Source organism: Symphalangus syndactylus, chromosome 1 (genome assembly GCF_028878055.3).
Source record: "Symphalangus syndactylus isolate Jambi chromosome 1, NHGRI_mSymSyn1-v2.1_pri, whole genome shotgun sequence".
In the NCBI taxonomy this organism is placed as follows: Eukaryota; Metazoa; Chordata; class Mammalia; order Primates; family Hylobatidae; genus Symphalangus; species Symphalangus syndactylus.
This window is the reverse complement of record NC_072423.2, coordinates 96,554,940-96,567,421: the sequence shown is the minus strand read 5'-3', so window position 1 is coordinate 96,567,421 and position 12,482 is coordinate 96,554,940. Positions and strand designations below refer to the sequence as shown.

Below are 12,482 nucleotides of genomic sequence, written 5' to 3'. Positions count from 1 at the left end.
GGCCTGGATATTGGCACCGCTCCCAACAGAGAGTAACACAGACACTTGCTCACAGCCAGTTGCACACCTCCAAGGATGGGGAGCTCACTCCTCTGACCCGGCCTGGGAAGACATTTGCTCATTCCAAGTTAGAATGTGCTGGAAACATCTCTCCTTGGCCCTTTTCTGCCCCTTTCACCCCAAGAGTCTGACATTATTTCAGATCTGCTGCAGGTCCGGGCCTCGGCTTTTTGAGGTCCCAGATCCTATACCATACCTTCTACCCTGCCACCTGCCTCAGCTAAAAAGGAGGGAAGAGAGACGAGACATCACTGCCAGGGCAGACCGTCTTTATTCCTCTCCTGCCTCAGAGGTCAGGACGGAAGTCTGGCAGGACCTGCAGTGGGCCCTAGTCATCTGTGGCAGCGAAGGTGAAGGGACTCAGCCTGTAGCCTGTGCCCGAGTAGAACTTGTTCTGGAATTCCACCCTGGGGGTGAGAAGCGGAGGGGTTGGTGAGGGGAACTCCTGCCTTGAGCAGCCCAGGCCAGGGGGTGGTTGCTCACCAGTGCAGCCGCAGGGCGTGCAGGAAGGCCGAGAGCCCCTCCATCACCAGCAGGATGGCCACGGTCATCACGGCAAAGGTGGCAAAGATGGGGACCAGCACCACGGCCGCCACGCCCACCTCCCGGCCCAGGCCCAGGCCTATGCGCATCACCATGGCCCACAGAACCTCGGACAGCTCTGCGAGCAAAGGAGGAGACAGTGGGGGCCCACGGCAAGTGGGTGCCTGCCAGCCCCTACCTACCTGCTGCAGCCTGAAGCCCTCCCTGCACAGGGGGCCGGCGAGGGACCTCCTTGGACAGTCCCACTTTACAGAGGGGAAACTGAGGCCCAGAGAGAAGCAACCCGCCCAGCCAGCAGCGGTATGTGAGAGCCGGGAGCTGGGGCCGGCCGTCGGTGGCTGGGTCACTCACGGGCGTGGGCCAGGCTGAGGGCCCACAGGCGCAGGTAGGAGGCGGTGTTGGAAATGCAGCCCAGGCAGAACTCGATGGTGTGGATGGCCTGGTGCATGAGCACCTCAGAGGGGACGAGCTGCGGGGCACGTACAGTGAGGGCCAGCGGGGCCTCAGCCATCCCACCCCTAGGAAGGCACCGCACCTACCTGGGCCTCCTCTTCATCATCCAGGCCCCCTGCCTTTTCCTCATCGGAGCTCCAGCCATTCACAGATGCGTCAGGCAGGTCCAGCAACCTGGCCTTGTCTTCCTCCTGGGGCATGAGCAGGCAGTGTTGGCAGCACTCCAGCCCCAGGAGGTCCCCCGCCACCCGCCAGGCCTGCTCCTGGCCACTCAGGAGTCCGTGAGGAAGCGAGGAGTCAGGGACACACCGGACAGTGGCCTCTCCTCCCAAGCAGCCCCCCACACCTTAGGCCCCGGTCCCACCTGTCGGCCAGCGGGCCTCCTCCGCAGGCGGTGGCGGTGGCGGCGCAGCAGGTGCAGGGGTGTGCCAAGCAGCAGGACGGGCACCATGGCCAAGGCCAGGACCACCAGCATGGCCTGGACCACCTCCTGCCAGGGAGAGGGCGAGAGTCAGGGCGCCCCTGCTGTGCACACCTGCACAGGATCTTGAGTCACAGCAGTCACAGGGCCCAGAGAGCCTGTGGTCGCTCCTCCCTCCAGGGCCCCCGAGGGCTCCGTGCCCTCACTGAGTGAGGATTTGGCTCCATAAGGACTCCTGAGGGAAGGGACCCCAGGTTCCCAGCACCACTTGTGCCACCTGCTAAAGATGCACACCATCACCTCTGACAGCCCTGTCTGCATGGCCCGGGGCCTGCATCCCCGTTTCTTGGACGAGGATCTTGCAGCTCCCAGTGGCCCAGTGGCCGCGGGGTCCCCATCAGGCCATGTGAGCCCGGCCTCCACCAGCCGCAGCCCACCTGCCGGGGGTAGAGCCGCCGGTTGGTGGGGCTGTGGGAGAAGAGGAACATGTTGATGAAGTGGATGAGGATGCTGGGGGCCGAGGCGGCGCTGGCAGCTGAGACACACAGCCACTTGTAGATGACTAGGAAGACGAGGTAACCGAAGAGTCCCAGCAGGAAGGTGAGCTCTGGCAGCGTCTCCAGCAGCAGCCGGTGCCTCTGGCCAAAGTGCCTGGTGAGCAGAAGGGAGGTGTGCTTACTGGGGCCCACTCTGGCCTGCCAGCCTCCCGTCCCCTAGGCAGCCTTGGCCCTCACATGTGGTTGAAGACTCCGAGGACCACCCCAAAGGCCATGTGCACGACACCCAGGATGACGGACATCTTCATCTTGAAGGAGTTGAGGAAGCTCAAGTGGTTGGCAGCCAGGCTCCAGACCTAGGGTGGCAGCAGGGGCTGGCTGGACTCAGGGGCTCCCTGGCCATCACTGCCAGGAAGTCCCCGGCCCGAGTCACTCTCTCACCACCCTGTTTTCCCCCTCGGAGCCTGCAGCCTCATCCATCACCCACCCACCGGGGGGCAACAGAGCGCAGATGGGCCAGCTGCCACGGCGCCAGCCTGGGTGACCTTGGGCATGGCCTCTGTGCCTCAGTCTCTTCTTTAGGTGAGGATACTGCTAATGTGAGGCCCACGGGGTTGTTACGAGGTTCAAATAGAAAATCAGGCCAGGCGTGGTGGCTCACGCCTGTAGTCCCAGCACTTCGAGAGGCTGAAGCAGGTGGATCACATGAGGTCAGGAGTTGAGACCAGCCTAGACAACATGGTGAAACCCTGTCTCTACTAAAAATACAGAAATTAGCCAGGCACGGTGGGGGGCGCCTGTAATCCCAGCTACTCAGGAGGCTGAGGCAGGGGAATCGCTTGAACCCGGGAGATGGAGGTTGCAGTGAGCCAAGATCACACCACTGCACTCCAGCCTGGGCAACAGAATGAGACTCCATATCCAAAAAAAAAAAAAGATAAGAAAGAAAATCACTTCCACAGAGCCACAGAGGGTTGGGAACAGCGCTTGGCACAGTGCAAGCTGCAGACTGGTTCCTGTCCGGTCTCGCTTTGCCTCTGCACACTCAGGAGACTGGTTCCTGGCTGGTCTCGCTTTGCCTCCGCACACTCAGGGGACTGTGATGCAGGCTCCACAGGGCAGGAGGCTTGTCTGCCTCTTGTGCTGAGGAAAGGGCCTGGCACACAGGAGTGCTCAGCGACAGTGCTGCAGGACGGCTGAACCGAGGGGACCCCCAGCCCCCACTCCCAGCTGCCTTCACCACCCACTGACACTCCATCCAGGACTCACAGGGTCGATGCCAAAGGGGTAGGGTCCCAGGAAGACACCAGTGACGTTGGGATCCAGGGTAAGCATCGTATGCTGGGCCAGGAAGGCATCACTGCAGCAACGGAGGGCAGGGTGGTAAGGGCTGCGGGTGCTGCGGGGCCCCCGGCCGGGCTGGGGCCCGGGCCTCACCTCCAGCCAGACTGGTTGGCCATGGCGGCCACACTCCAGCCCGAGGGGAAGATGCTGGTGGCGCGACTGAAGCACTCGTTGTAGATGAAGCCGGTGTAGACGGAGAACAGGCCCATGAGCAGGAGCAGGTAGCGGCCCCTGAAGAAAGTCTGCCAGATCTGGGGGGCAGCGGTGTGGTGAGGGGCTGCCTGGCCCTGCTACCCTCATCAGGACCCCAGCCCGGCCCCTCACCTCGTTCTGCGCGGCCTTCACAGCTGGTCGGTTCTCCGCAAGCACCATGGCCAGGGCGAAGAGGAACATGAGCAGCCCGTGGCCCACATCCCCGAACATCACAGCAAACAGGAAGGGGAAGGTGATGATGGTGTAGGGAGCTGTGGGCAGAGGTGGGTGAGCTGGGAACCCCCGAACACACCAGCATCTGCCTCCAGGCCCAAGACGCCACGGAGGCCCTGCTGGCCTGCAGTCAAGAACCCACCACTTAGCAGCCAGGCACGGTGGCTCATGCCTGTAATCCCAGCACTCTGGGAGGCCGAGACAGGGGGATCACCTGAGGTCAGGAGTTGGAGACCAGCCTGGCCAACACAGTGAAACCCTGTCTCTACTAAAAACAGAAAAATTAGCTGGGCATGGTGGCAGGTGCCTGTAATCCCAGCTACTCAGGAGGCTGAGGCAGGAGAATCATTTGAACCCGGGAGGCGGAGGTTGCAGTGAGCCGAGCTCGTGCCACTGCACTCCAGCCTGGGCGACAGAGTGAAGATTCTGTCTCCGAAAAAAAAAAAAGAAAAGAACCCACCACTTAGGAGCTGTGTGACCTTGACCCAGCCACTTAACCTCTCTGAGCCTCCATTTCCCCATCTGTAAAATGGAGGTAACACCAGGCCACTTCATAAGGTCTCTGCGGGCAGCACCGGCCAGCTGCTGGAGCCACAGGAAGTTAGCAGCTTCAGCTGTTGCTGTTCCCAGAGCCCTACACAGAAGCCAGAGAGGACAGGGAGCCACAGGTGGCCCCAGCTGGCACACGGCAAGTTCCAGGAGGCCGAACTGGTCGCTTCAGCTCTGAAGTCTCGACTTCCCATCAGTAAAATGGGAACAAGTCCTCATGGGAGGCAGGAGGACCCCAACATACATACTCTGTCAGGGGCTGTATTGTGACCCCAAAAAAGATACACTGGAGTCCCAACCCCCAGGAACTCCAGATGTGACCTTCTTTGCAGACAGGGTCCTTACAGAGGTCACTGGGTTAAGATAAGGCCATTACAGTGGGCCCTAATCCAGTGTGCCCGGTGTCCTTATGAAAAGGAACATTTGGACCCACACAGAAGGAGAACAGCATGTGAAGATGAGGACGGCCGCTCCAAGCCCAGGAGAGAGGCCAGGAACAGATCTTCCTGGACAGCCTCAGAAGGAACCACTCTTGCCAACAACACCTCATCATCTTTTATTTTTTTAAGATACAGGGCTTGCTATGTTGCCCAGGCTGGTCTCGAACTCCTGGACTCCAGAGATCCTCCTCCCACCACAGCCTCCCAAAGTGCTGAGATTACAGGCATGAGCCAGTGCGCCCGGCCCCTGCTGACACCTTGGTCTTGGACTTCCAGCCTCCAGGACTGTGGGACCATGTCTGCCCCTTAAGCCACCAGCCTGTGGCGCTTTGTTACAGCTTCCCTGGCAAACACATTGCCCCGAAGGTTGGTGCTTTGAGCTGGCAGTATTCTATCTGCCGCGGGCCTCCAGGCAATGCTCTAGCTGCACCAGCCTCTGCCCACATGCAGGGGAATCCCCAGATCCAGCCCCGGGACACTGGCCCTGCAGGAGCAGCAAACCCCCCAGTGCCGCCAGTGACACTGAGTGGGGGCCCGGCCCATAGCATGAGTATGACGTGGTGGAGCCCCTGTCGGGAGGGGACTTGGTCACAGGCCAAGGAGGGGCCCTGCCTCACCCAGTGGGCAAGAGTCAGGGTGCTTGGGCCCCCAAGGGGCTGTGTGGGTGGATCATGTGAGGTCGGGGGTTCAAGACCAGCCTGACCAACATGGTGAAACCCCATCCCTACTAAAAATATGAAATTAGCCAGGTGTGGTGGCGCATGCCTGTAATCCCAGCTACTTGGGAGGCTGAGGCAGGATAATCGCTTGAACCTGGGAGGTGGAGGTTTCAGTGAGCCGAGATCATGCCAGTGCACTCCAGCCTGGGTGACAGAGTGAGACTCCATCTCAAAAAAAAAAATAAACTGTGCGACCAAACCAACCACACCACAGGCTGCCCCTGGCTCCAGCTTGCAGTCTCCAACAGTCACTAAGCTTCCCGACATTCCTCTGAGGTTTGCGCTATTATTTCCATTTTGCAGGTGAGGCAGCTGAGGCCAGAGAAGCTAACAAATGTATCAAAGTAGGCGAGATGGGCTTCCAACCTGGGCCATGCCCACCGCACAGCCTCTGTTCTTTGCACAAGCCCATGCCAGCTCCCTTGTAAACTCAACAAGGGGAGTTGGCTGGGGGCCGACATAAAGCCTCACACTGGCTGCAGAGCCCAACAGCCCCTCGGGAGTGATGGGATGTGCGCCTCTCATCCCAGGAGGGCAGGCCAGGCCCAGGATGGAGATACCTCCCCCTCAGGCTCACACCCACCCAGTGGGGCAGCTGAGCCTCCCAGGACACGGGTAAGGGCGCCGTGGCTCTCACCGGGGTTGACCTCCTGGTAGCGGCCCACGCCGTAGGCATCCACGATGCCCTGGAAGCTGGCCGTGAAGCGGTTGGTGCGGATGAGGGTGGGGGGCATGTCCCGGCAGGGGATGCGGTGAGCCACAGCGCTCACTCCCTCCTCCATCTGGGCGCCAGGGCAGAGACAGACCAGACTGGTGGCGGGGGCCTTCAAGGACCCTGGGATCCCCAGCCAGGCCCAGCTGGAGATGCAGAGCCCTGTGGGGGCTCACTGGGCAGCCCCTTCCCCTCTTTCTGACGTGAGATGATCAGCCCTGCTCTGCCCTGGTGGGGGCCCAAAGACACCACATGGATTGGCAATTGCTTGGGAAAGGCAAGCGTGCTGCCTCCTAGGGACGGCCCAGGAGAAGGAGCCCAGCCTCACCCGCAAGCACCTGCTGTGTGCAGAGGGTGACCCTGGAGGCAGGGGCATCACACCGGTTCCACAGACCGTGAGCAGGCCTAAGGTCACAGGGGGGCCTGGATTGGAATGAGGCTTCTGACTTTAAAACTAACCCATGCAGCCTCCAGGGACTCAGGAAAGTCAGGGTAGGGCTTGCTGGGCCAGGGCCATCAGGGCAGACTCCCTGGAAGAGGTGGGCCATGGAGGAGGCTGGGAGAAGAAGGAGCCCCTGGGCAAAGCCCAGGTGCAGGGAGCCAGAGGCTGGAAGTGAGGCAGAAACACCCCGGCCTGGTAGGAGGGGCGGGTGGGGAGCTGGCGAGGGCTTGGGTAGGAGGGGCGGGCGGAGAGGGGGTGAGGCCTCAGGCTGTGTGCTCACCGAGCTGTCCCGCAGGGCCTCCTGCAGGGCGGGCAGGTCTCGCACGGAGCACCAGGCCTCGGCAATGAGGCACTTGTGCGTGGTGCTCACGCTGCACTGGTTCAGGGCCAGGTACACAGCCTTCATCTTGTGGACCTGCACCTGCCCCGGTGGCAGCAGCTGCAGCACTCGGCCCAGCACCTGGCTCAGGAACCGCTCCGTCTCCCCGAGGACCTGCGCCAGAGCGGGCAGTCAGCGGGGGCTGGGCGGGCACGTGGGGCGGCTGGGCTGGGGGCACCCACCTCCGGGAGGCCAGGCCAGGGCACCCACCTCCTGCACCCACCTCCAGGAGGCCGGGGGCACTCACCTCCTGCAGCTCCTGGCTCTGCTGCTGCAGCTGCTGCAGGGCCCCAAGGCGGGCTTCCTCCTGCTCCAGAAACGGGAAGACGTGGCAGTGGAAGCTGGAGAGAGGATGAGCTGCGTGAGGGGCCCGAAGGACACAGCTACGAGACTCTGAGTCTGAAGGGAGCTCATGGGGAGGAGTCACGATAGGGCGGGCTAGGAGGTGACAGCAGGGGCCTGGGGGGCGGGACGGTGGGGCGGGTGTTCCCGGTGACTCACCAGTCCGTGATCTTGCGGATCTTCTGTCCGATCTGCTCGCCCCAGTAGGAGATGAGGAAGGCCATCCACGTGGCTGGCTCGCCCTGCAGAGCAGGCTCAGTTGACTCTGGGGTCCCGCTCTGCCCAGGACTCCCCAGCCCAGCGCCAGCTGCTCACCGTCACGGGGTGCTCCAGCGGCTGCTCCAGCTCCCTGAAGCTGGCGATGAGGAAGCCGCGGCAGGCCCTCCAGAGCAGGCGCTCTAGGGCAGGGGCCTTGTGGGGCTCCACGGCACCTGCCACAAAGCTGGCGGCCACGGGGCTGGGCAGGGCTGCTCCAACCTCCTGCCCTGCCTCCCCCACCAGGCCCCCCAGGCAGGACCCTGCCCAGCACGGGCAATCAGGCAATTGGGCACACTGGCCCTGCCCACAGGAGAAGGCAGGAGGCCTCCCGGGCAGGGCCAGAAGATGAAAACCCCCCAGGGCCAGGGCTTGGGACTGTGGGAAGTTCCGGGCCTGAAGGAGGAGACAGGGGCAGCCTGGGAGAGCACTGGACAAGGAGTCGGAGCTCAGCCTGGCCCAGCCCAGCGACTGGCCAGGGGTTCTGGGCTGGCCAGAAAGGGCATGAGGTCATCCCTCACTCACTTGACCCTCAGGTCCTGGTGCGGCCCCCCAGGGGCCTGGAGCAGGGGCGTCCTCTCTGAGGCCCTATCGGTGTGGGCGGCTGCCAGCTAGGAACCCAGGAGCACCATGAGCCCTGGGCCGGACAGCCCCTCCCCAGCCCCCCAGTCTCCTGCCTGGGCTGGAGCTGACCTGAGGTTCATGGCCCTGGCCCAGCACAGCGGCGTGGAGCTGCAGCTGGTGCAGCTGGGCCCGCAGGGCCTGCTGGTTGCCCCGCACATCCCGCAGCTCCTGGGCCAGGCGCTCCGTCTCCTCCTGGATGCGCAGCAGGTCCCGGGGTGGGGGTGCTGGCAGCCTCCCCTCAGGCGGGGGCAGAACCAGCCCAGCCCGCCGCACCTCCTCCTGCAGGAAGGCTGGGCGCAGAGGAACGGGAGTGGGGTGCAGTCGAGGTTGTCTCAACAGCTGAGGACCCCACCTGCTGCCCTAAACTCCATCGGCCACCAGCTGCTGGATTCACCAGGCGGAGGCGGCCGGAAAATCCTGGCCAAACTTCCATCCAGAAGCTGTGCTCCCCTCCCTCTGAGCTCAGGTCTGGGCTCGCTCTCCCTCCCCAGTCCCTTGGCCACCACTCAGAAGAGGGCCTGAGGTCTCCCCACAGGCTGGCCCTCGCGCTGCAGAGCTTGGGACTGGAGCTGGCGTGAGTCCTGTGTCTGCCTGATCGTTGAAAAGCTGTAAACTGCACCAGCAAACACAAAACCCAGGCTGCCCCATGCCCCTGCCTTGGTGCCCCTACAGACTCCTCCTGAGAGGAGTTGCCCAGGGCAGGGGTCCCTTTTGCCTGCTCCTTGGGGTTACCCAACCCTAGACCCTGGGCCCCACCCACCCCAGCCCAGCTGTAGAGGAGAAAGCTCGGTCTGTGCCTCTTCCCTGCTTAGAAACCCCTGTGGCTTCCTGGCGCCCACAGGACGAAGTCCTGGGCTCTTATGCTGTATTCGAGGCCTCCCCAGCCAGCTCTGCCCTAGGCCCTCTGCTCAGCCCACACAAGGCAGCCACCTTCGCAAGCACACTTCACAGATCCCAGCTGCTCTGTCTTGGCCCTGCAGGGCCCTGCATGTACCTCCCTTCTCTGCCTTCCACCTGGCAAACCCAGACTCTTCCTTTGAGATCAGACTTGGCCTATGCCTCTTCCAGGAAGCCTGTCTGGAATGTAGGCCTGGGATCAACTCACTGAAGGTCTTCTCCAGCTCCTCGCAGCGCCGAACATCAACCACAAAGCGTCTCTGGAAGGCGCTCACCGAGGCGTTGAGCTGTGGGTGTCACACGGAGGGGTCAGTGTCCCAGGAAGGGGGTCGAGGAGCTCTTCATCCTACAGCCCAGGCCTGACTCTCCCCAGGCCTTAGCTGCCTCCTCCAGAAAGGTGCTGAGTGCCCTGGGAGCCGCAAGACGCAGATCAGAGCACAGACCAGACCCCACGCCCCGGGAGGGCATGGGGAGGAGCTAGCTCAGGGGCCTCAGCCGCGGGCTTCCCATGAGCAGTGCCCATGGCAGGGGCCACTGGGGTTCAAATGGGGCCAGGGCCCTATGCGGGGGACGGTCCCCATCCTGGACTGGCCTCCGGGCTAACCTCGGCAGTAGCCCCCTTCCCACGCCTGCCCACCCGACTCACGTCTCTGAACTCCACGAGGCCCAGCTCGCCCAGCCGACTCACGCAGGTGTAAGCGGCAGCTGTGGGCAGAAAGAGCTGGACCAGGGCCACCTCCTCACTCCGGAACATGGAGCCCATGGTCCTGTGGGTGGACACGGATGGGGGCCAGTCAGGGGCGGACCACAGACAGTTCCCAACCACGGGCACCTGTGCACCTTCACTCACTGAATCCTGGAAGCTGCTGCTACCACCCCCATCTGACAGAGGTGGAAACTGAAGCCTGGGCAGGCTTGATGCGGTGCTGAGGTCACGCAGGAAGTAAGCAGTGGGACTGGGAGACCCCGAAGCCCACCCTCAGGCCGACCTCAAGCTCTCTCCTGGCTTGCTCTGCCTACGGGGACCCCCGCCCCTACCTCCAACGTCTCCCAATGGCACCGGCTCCACCCCCACCTTCACTCCGGCCTCCCTCCTCTCGGGCTGCCCTCATCCTAGAAAGGACCCCACTGGCCCAAGCACTTAGGCCCAGGGCTGCCCCGGGGGTGGCTGGAGCCCTCCCTGCTCCCTGTGGGGCTGCATGTGCTGAGTGGTAGGAGCGGGCATCTCCACCGGGTACCCTGGGGCTGGCCAGGGAGCACTGCTGTGGGGGGGCCGTCCCCTGAGGCCCGGGCCGCCTGGCAGCAGCCGCAGCCTTCCAGGTGTTGGAACCGACAAAAGTGAAACTGCAGAATGGCGGGGAAGAGCCCGGGGCCTTGCTCAAGGCCGATGTGGGATGGGGGCAGGTGCCAGGCCACCTCCAACAGCCCTGGATGCTGGGGCTCCTCCAGCTCCAAAGCCACTGCTCTCGGGGCCCAGGGCCCCTCTGTGGAACTCAGTTGTTTAGCTCGAAAATTAGGGGGAGGGGACAGGCCTGGTCAGGGCCCCGCCTGCCCAGCCAGTCACTTCCTCCCCTGGGTCTGGTTTACTTAACTCTAAATAGGGAAACGCAGCCCCAGCCCCAGCCTGGGAAAGGAGAGAAGGAGGGAACGAGGGAACACTGAGCAGATGGTCCAAGGCTGCAGGTGGGCAGGGCAGGAGTCTGTGGGGCTGGGTTCCATCCCTAAGGACCAGGCCCGTCCACAGGGCAGAGGGACTTGGAGCCCAGGCTGAGATTGGCTGTGTGACCTTGGGCAAGTCTCTCACCCTCTCTGGGCCTCTACCTCCTCTTTGAGTGAATGGGACGTGGCATCCCTGACAGAGACAGGATCTAGGGAGGTGACAAAAATAACCAGAGCCCCCACTGAATCCCTTCATCCACACGACCTCACACTAATCCCTGGGGGGAGAAATCCTTGGGGAGGGGGCGCTGCGCCTTTTACACAGGACTCCACTGACACTTGGAGAGGTAAAGTCCAGTGTTACGTGCCCAGCACAAAGGGTGAGCTCGGAGGAGGGTTGCGGTCTGACCTGGCTCCCTCTGGGGCTGTGCTGGCTAAATAAGAGGGTGTGGGGAATCAGCTCTGGGGATCTGGGGAGGGGTCACCCCTGGCTCAGGGCCATCAGGGCTCCCACAGCCACTATGCCGAGGGCTCGAGGGCTGGGCTCCTTCCAGCACTTCCCAGGGGGTGGGGGAACAACCTGTAATGGGCGGGGGGAAGGGTGTGGGGACGTGATCAGCCCCCGCGCCTGGCATGTGAGGCTCCACTGGCTCACCCCCTACCCCTGTCCCTGTTGGTCCCTGCTCTAGCCAGAAGTCACCCAGCCACTTTTATGGTGCAAATGAATACGCCTCCATCCTGCAGCCCTGGGGTCCAGGCTCCAGCCCACTCCTCACCCTGTGCCCCTTTCCCGGCCCCTCATAAGGCTCCTCCAGGAACCCACCAGGTCTCTCCGCACCTCTGCCCTCCCCTCCAGATGATGAGAAGGCAGTAGGAGAGGGTCTGGCGCCCCCTCCATTCCAAATGGGGTGGGCTCTGGAGTCAAATGACCCAGCTGGTCTCCAGCTCTGACACTTCCTAGTTCGGTAGCCTCAGCTTCCCCATCTGTAGAATGGGTCCCTCCCTCCAAGGAAGAAGCAGTGGGGAAAGCCCCGCGCACACCAGGCCCGGGAACGCTGGGCTCCGTTGGCCAACACCCCATCCTTCTCCTCCTCCCTTGGGGATCCTCCGTGGCCCCCGGAAGGCCTGACACCCGGCGGGGTAGCGGGCTGAGCTGCATTCACGGAGCCAACTGGGTGGGGCGCCAGGATCCCCTCCCCGGGGCAGGAGGAAGAGGGTGGGCAGGAAGAGCTGGGGCTCCGCAGACCCCAGCGGGGGCACTCACCCTGGGTGGGCTGCGCGCCGGGCCTCCGCTGCTGGCTGTCCCGCTCCGCGCGCGCAGGGCGGGACTCAGAACTGCACTCCCGCCCGCCCGGGACTCAGCGCCGCTCGCTCCTTTCCGGGCAGGCGGGACGACGGGGAGGGGCCAGGGACGCCCCGCCCCCGGCCCAAGCCTCCACTGGAGTCCAGGAAGTCTGGGGGAGGCTGAGCCCAGGCTGTGGCCTCGCGGACGGGTCTTGAGGCTCTTAATCCCGGAGAGGAGGCCGGGAGAACGGAGCGGATAACAGACCAGTGCCAACCGCGCGCGTCTATGCTGGCCCTGATGCGGGGGCAGCTCCGCTCAGGCCCAGCTCAGGATAGGAGATGACACCCTGCTCTCCTCTCACTTTGACGCTTGTGCGCCTCTGGCTGATGGGACCCCAACATTCGCAGGCTCATGGGCCTGGGGTCCCCAGGATGC

The 12,482-nt window shown here is 63.3% G+C and overlaps 1 protein-coding gene across 3 annotated transcripts; it reads right to left on the bottom strand.

The window, feature by feature from the left end:
• Nucleotides 1-312: 312 nt before the first annotated feature.
• On the bottom strand, nucleotides 313-12,159 carry TCIRG1 (T cell immune regulator 1, ATPase H+ transporting V0 subunit a3). 3 transcript variants are annotated; one of them, XM_055270267.2, is made up of 21 exons: nucleotides 12,027-12,114; nucleotides 10,908-10,971; nucleotides 9,750-9,870; nucleotides 9,312-9,390; nucleotides 8,276-8,496; nucleotides 8,108-8,193; nucleotides 7,643-7,769; nucleotides 7,487-7,569; nucleotides 7,233-7,326; nucleotides 6,887-7,099; nucleotides 6,090-6,234; nucleotides 3,643-3,782; nucleotides 3,412-3,569; nucleotides 3,244-3,334; nucleotides 2,212-2,330; nucleotides 1,915-2,128; nucleotides 1,421-1,546; nucleotides 1,143-1,247; nucleotides 955-1,072; nucleotides 544-721; nucleotides 313-467 (listed from the first exon to the last, which is right to left on the bottom strand). In XM_055270267.2, the coding sequence occupies exons 3-21, from the start codon at nucleotides 9,864-9,866 to the stop codon at nucleotides 389-391; spliced, it is 2,493 nt and encodes an 830-aa protein (XP_055126242.2). In that variant the 5' UTR covers nucleotides 9,867-9,870; nucleotides 10,908-10,971; nucleotides 12,027-12,114; the 3' UTR covers nucleotides 313-388. The 3 variants fall into 3 exon arrangements, with proteins under 3 accessions (XP_055126242.2, XP_055126233.2, XP_063500479.1); XM_055270258.2 differs by lacking the exon at nucleotides 10,908-10,971 and having other exon boundaries at nucleotides 12,027-12,159; XM_063644409.1 differs by lacking the exons at nucleotides 9,750-9,870; nucleotides 10,908-10,971 and having other exon boundaries at nucleotides 12,027-12,151.
• Between the last annotated feature and the right edge of the window lie 323 nt (nucleotides 12,160-12,482).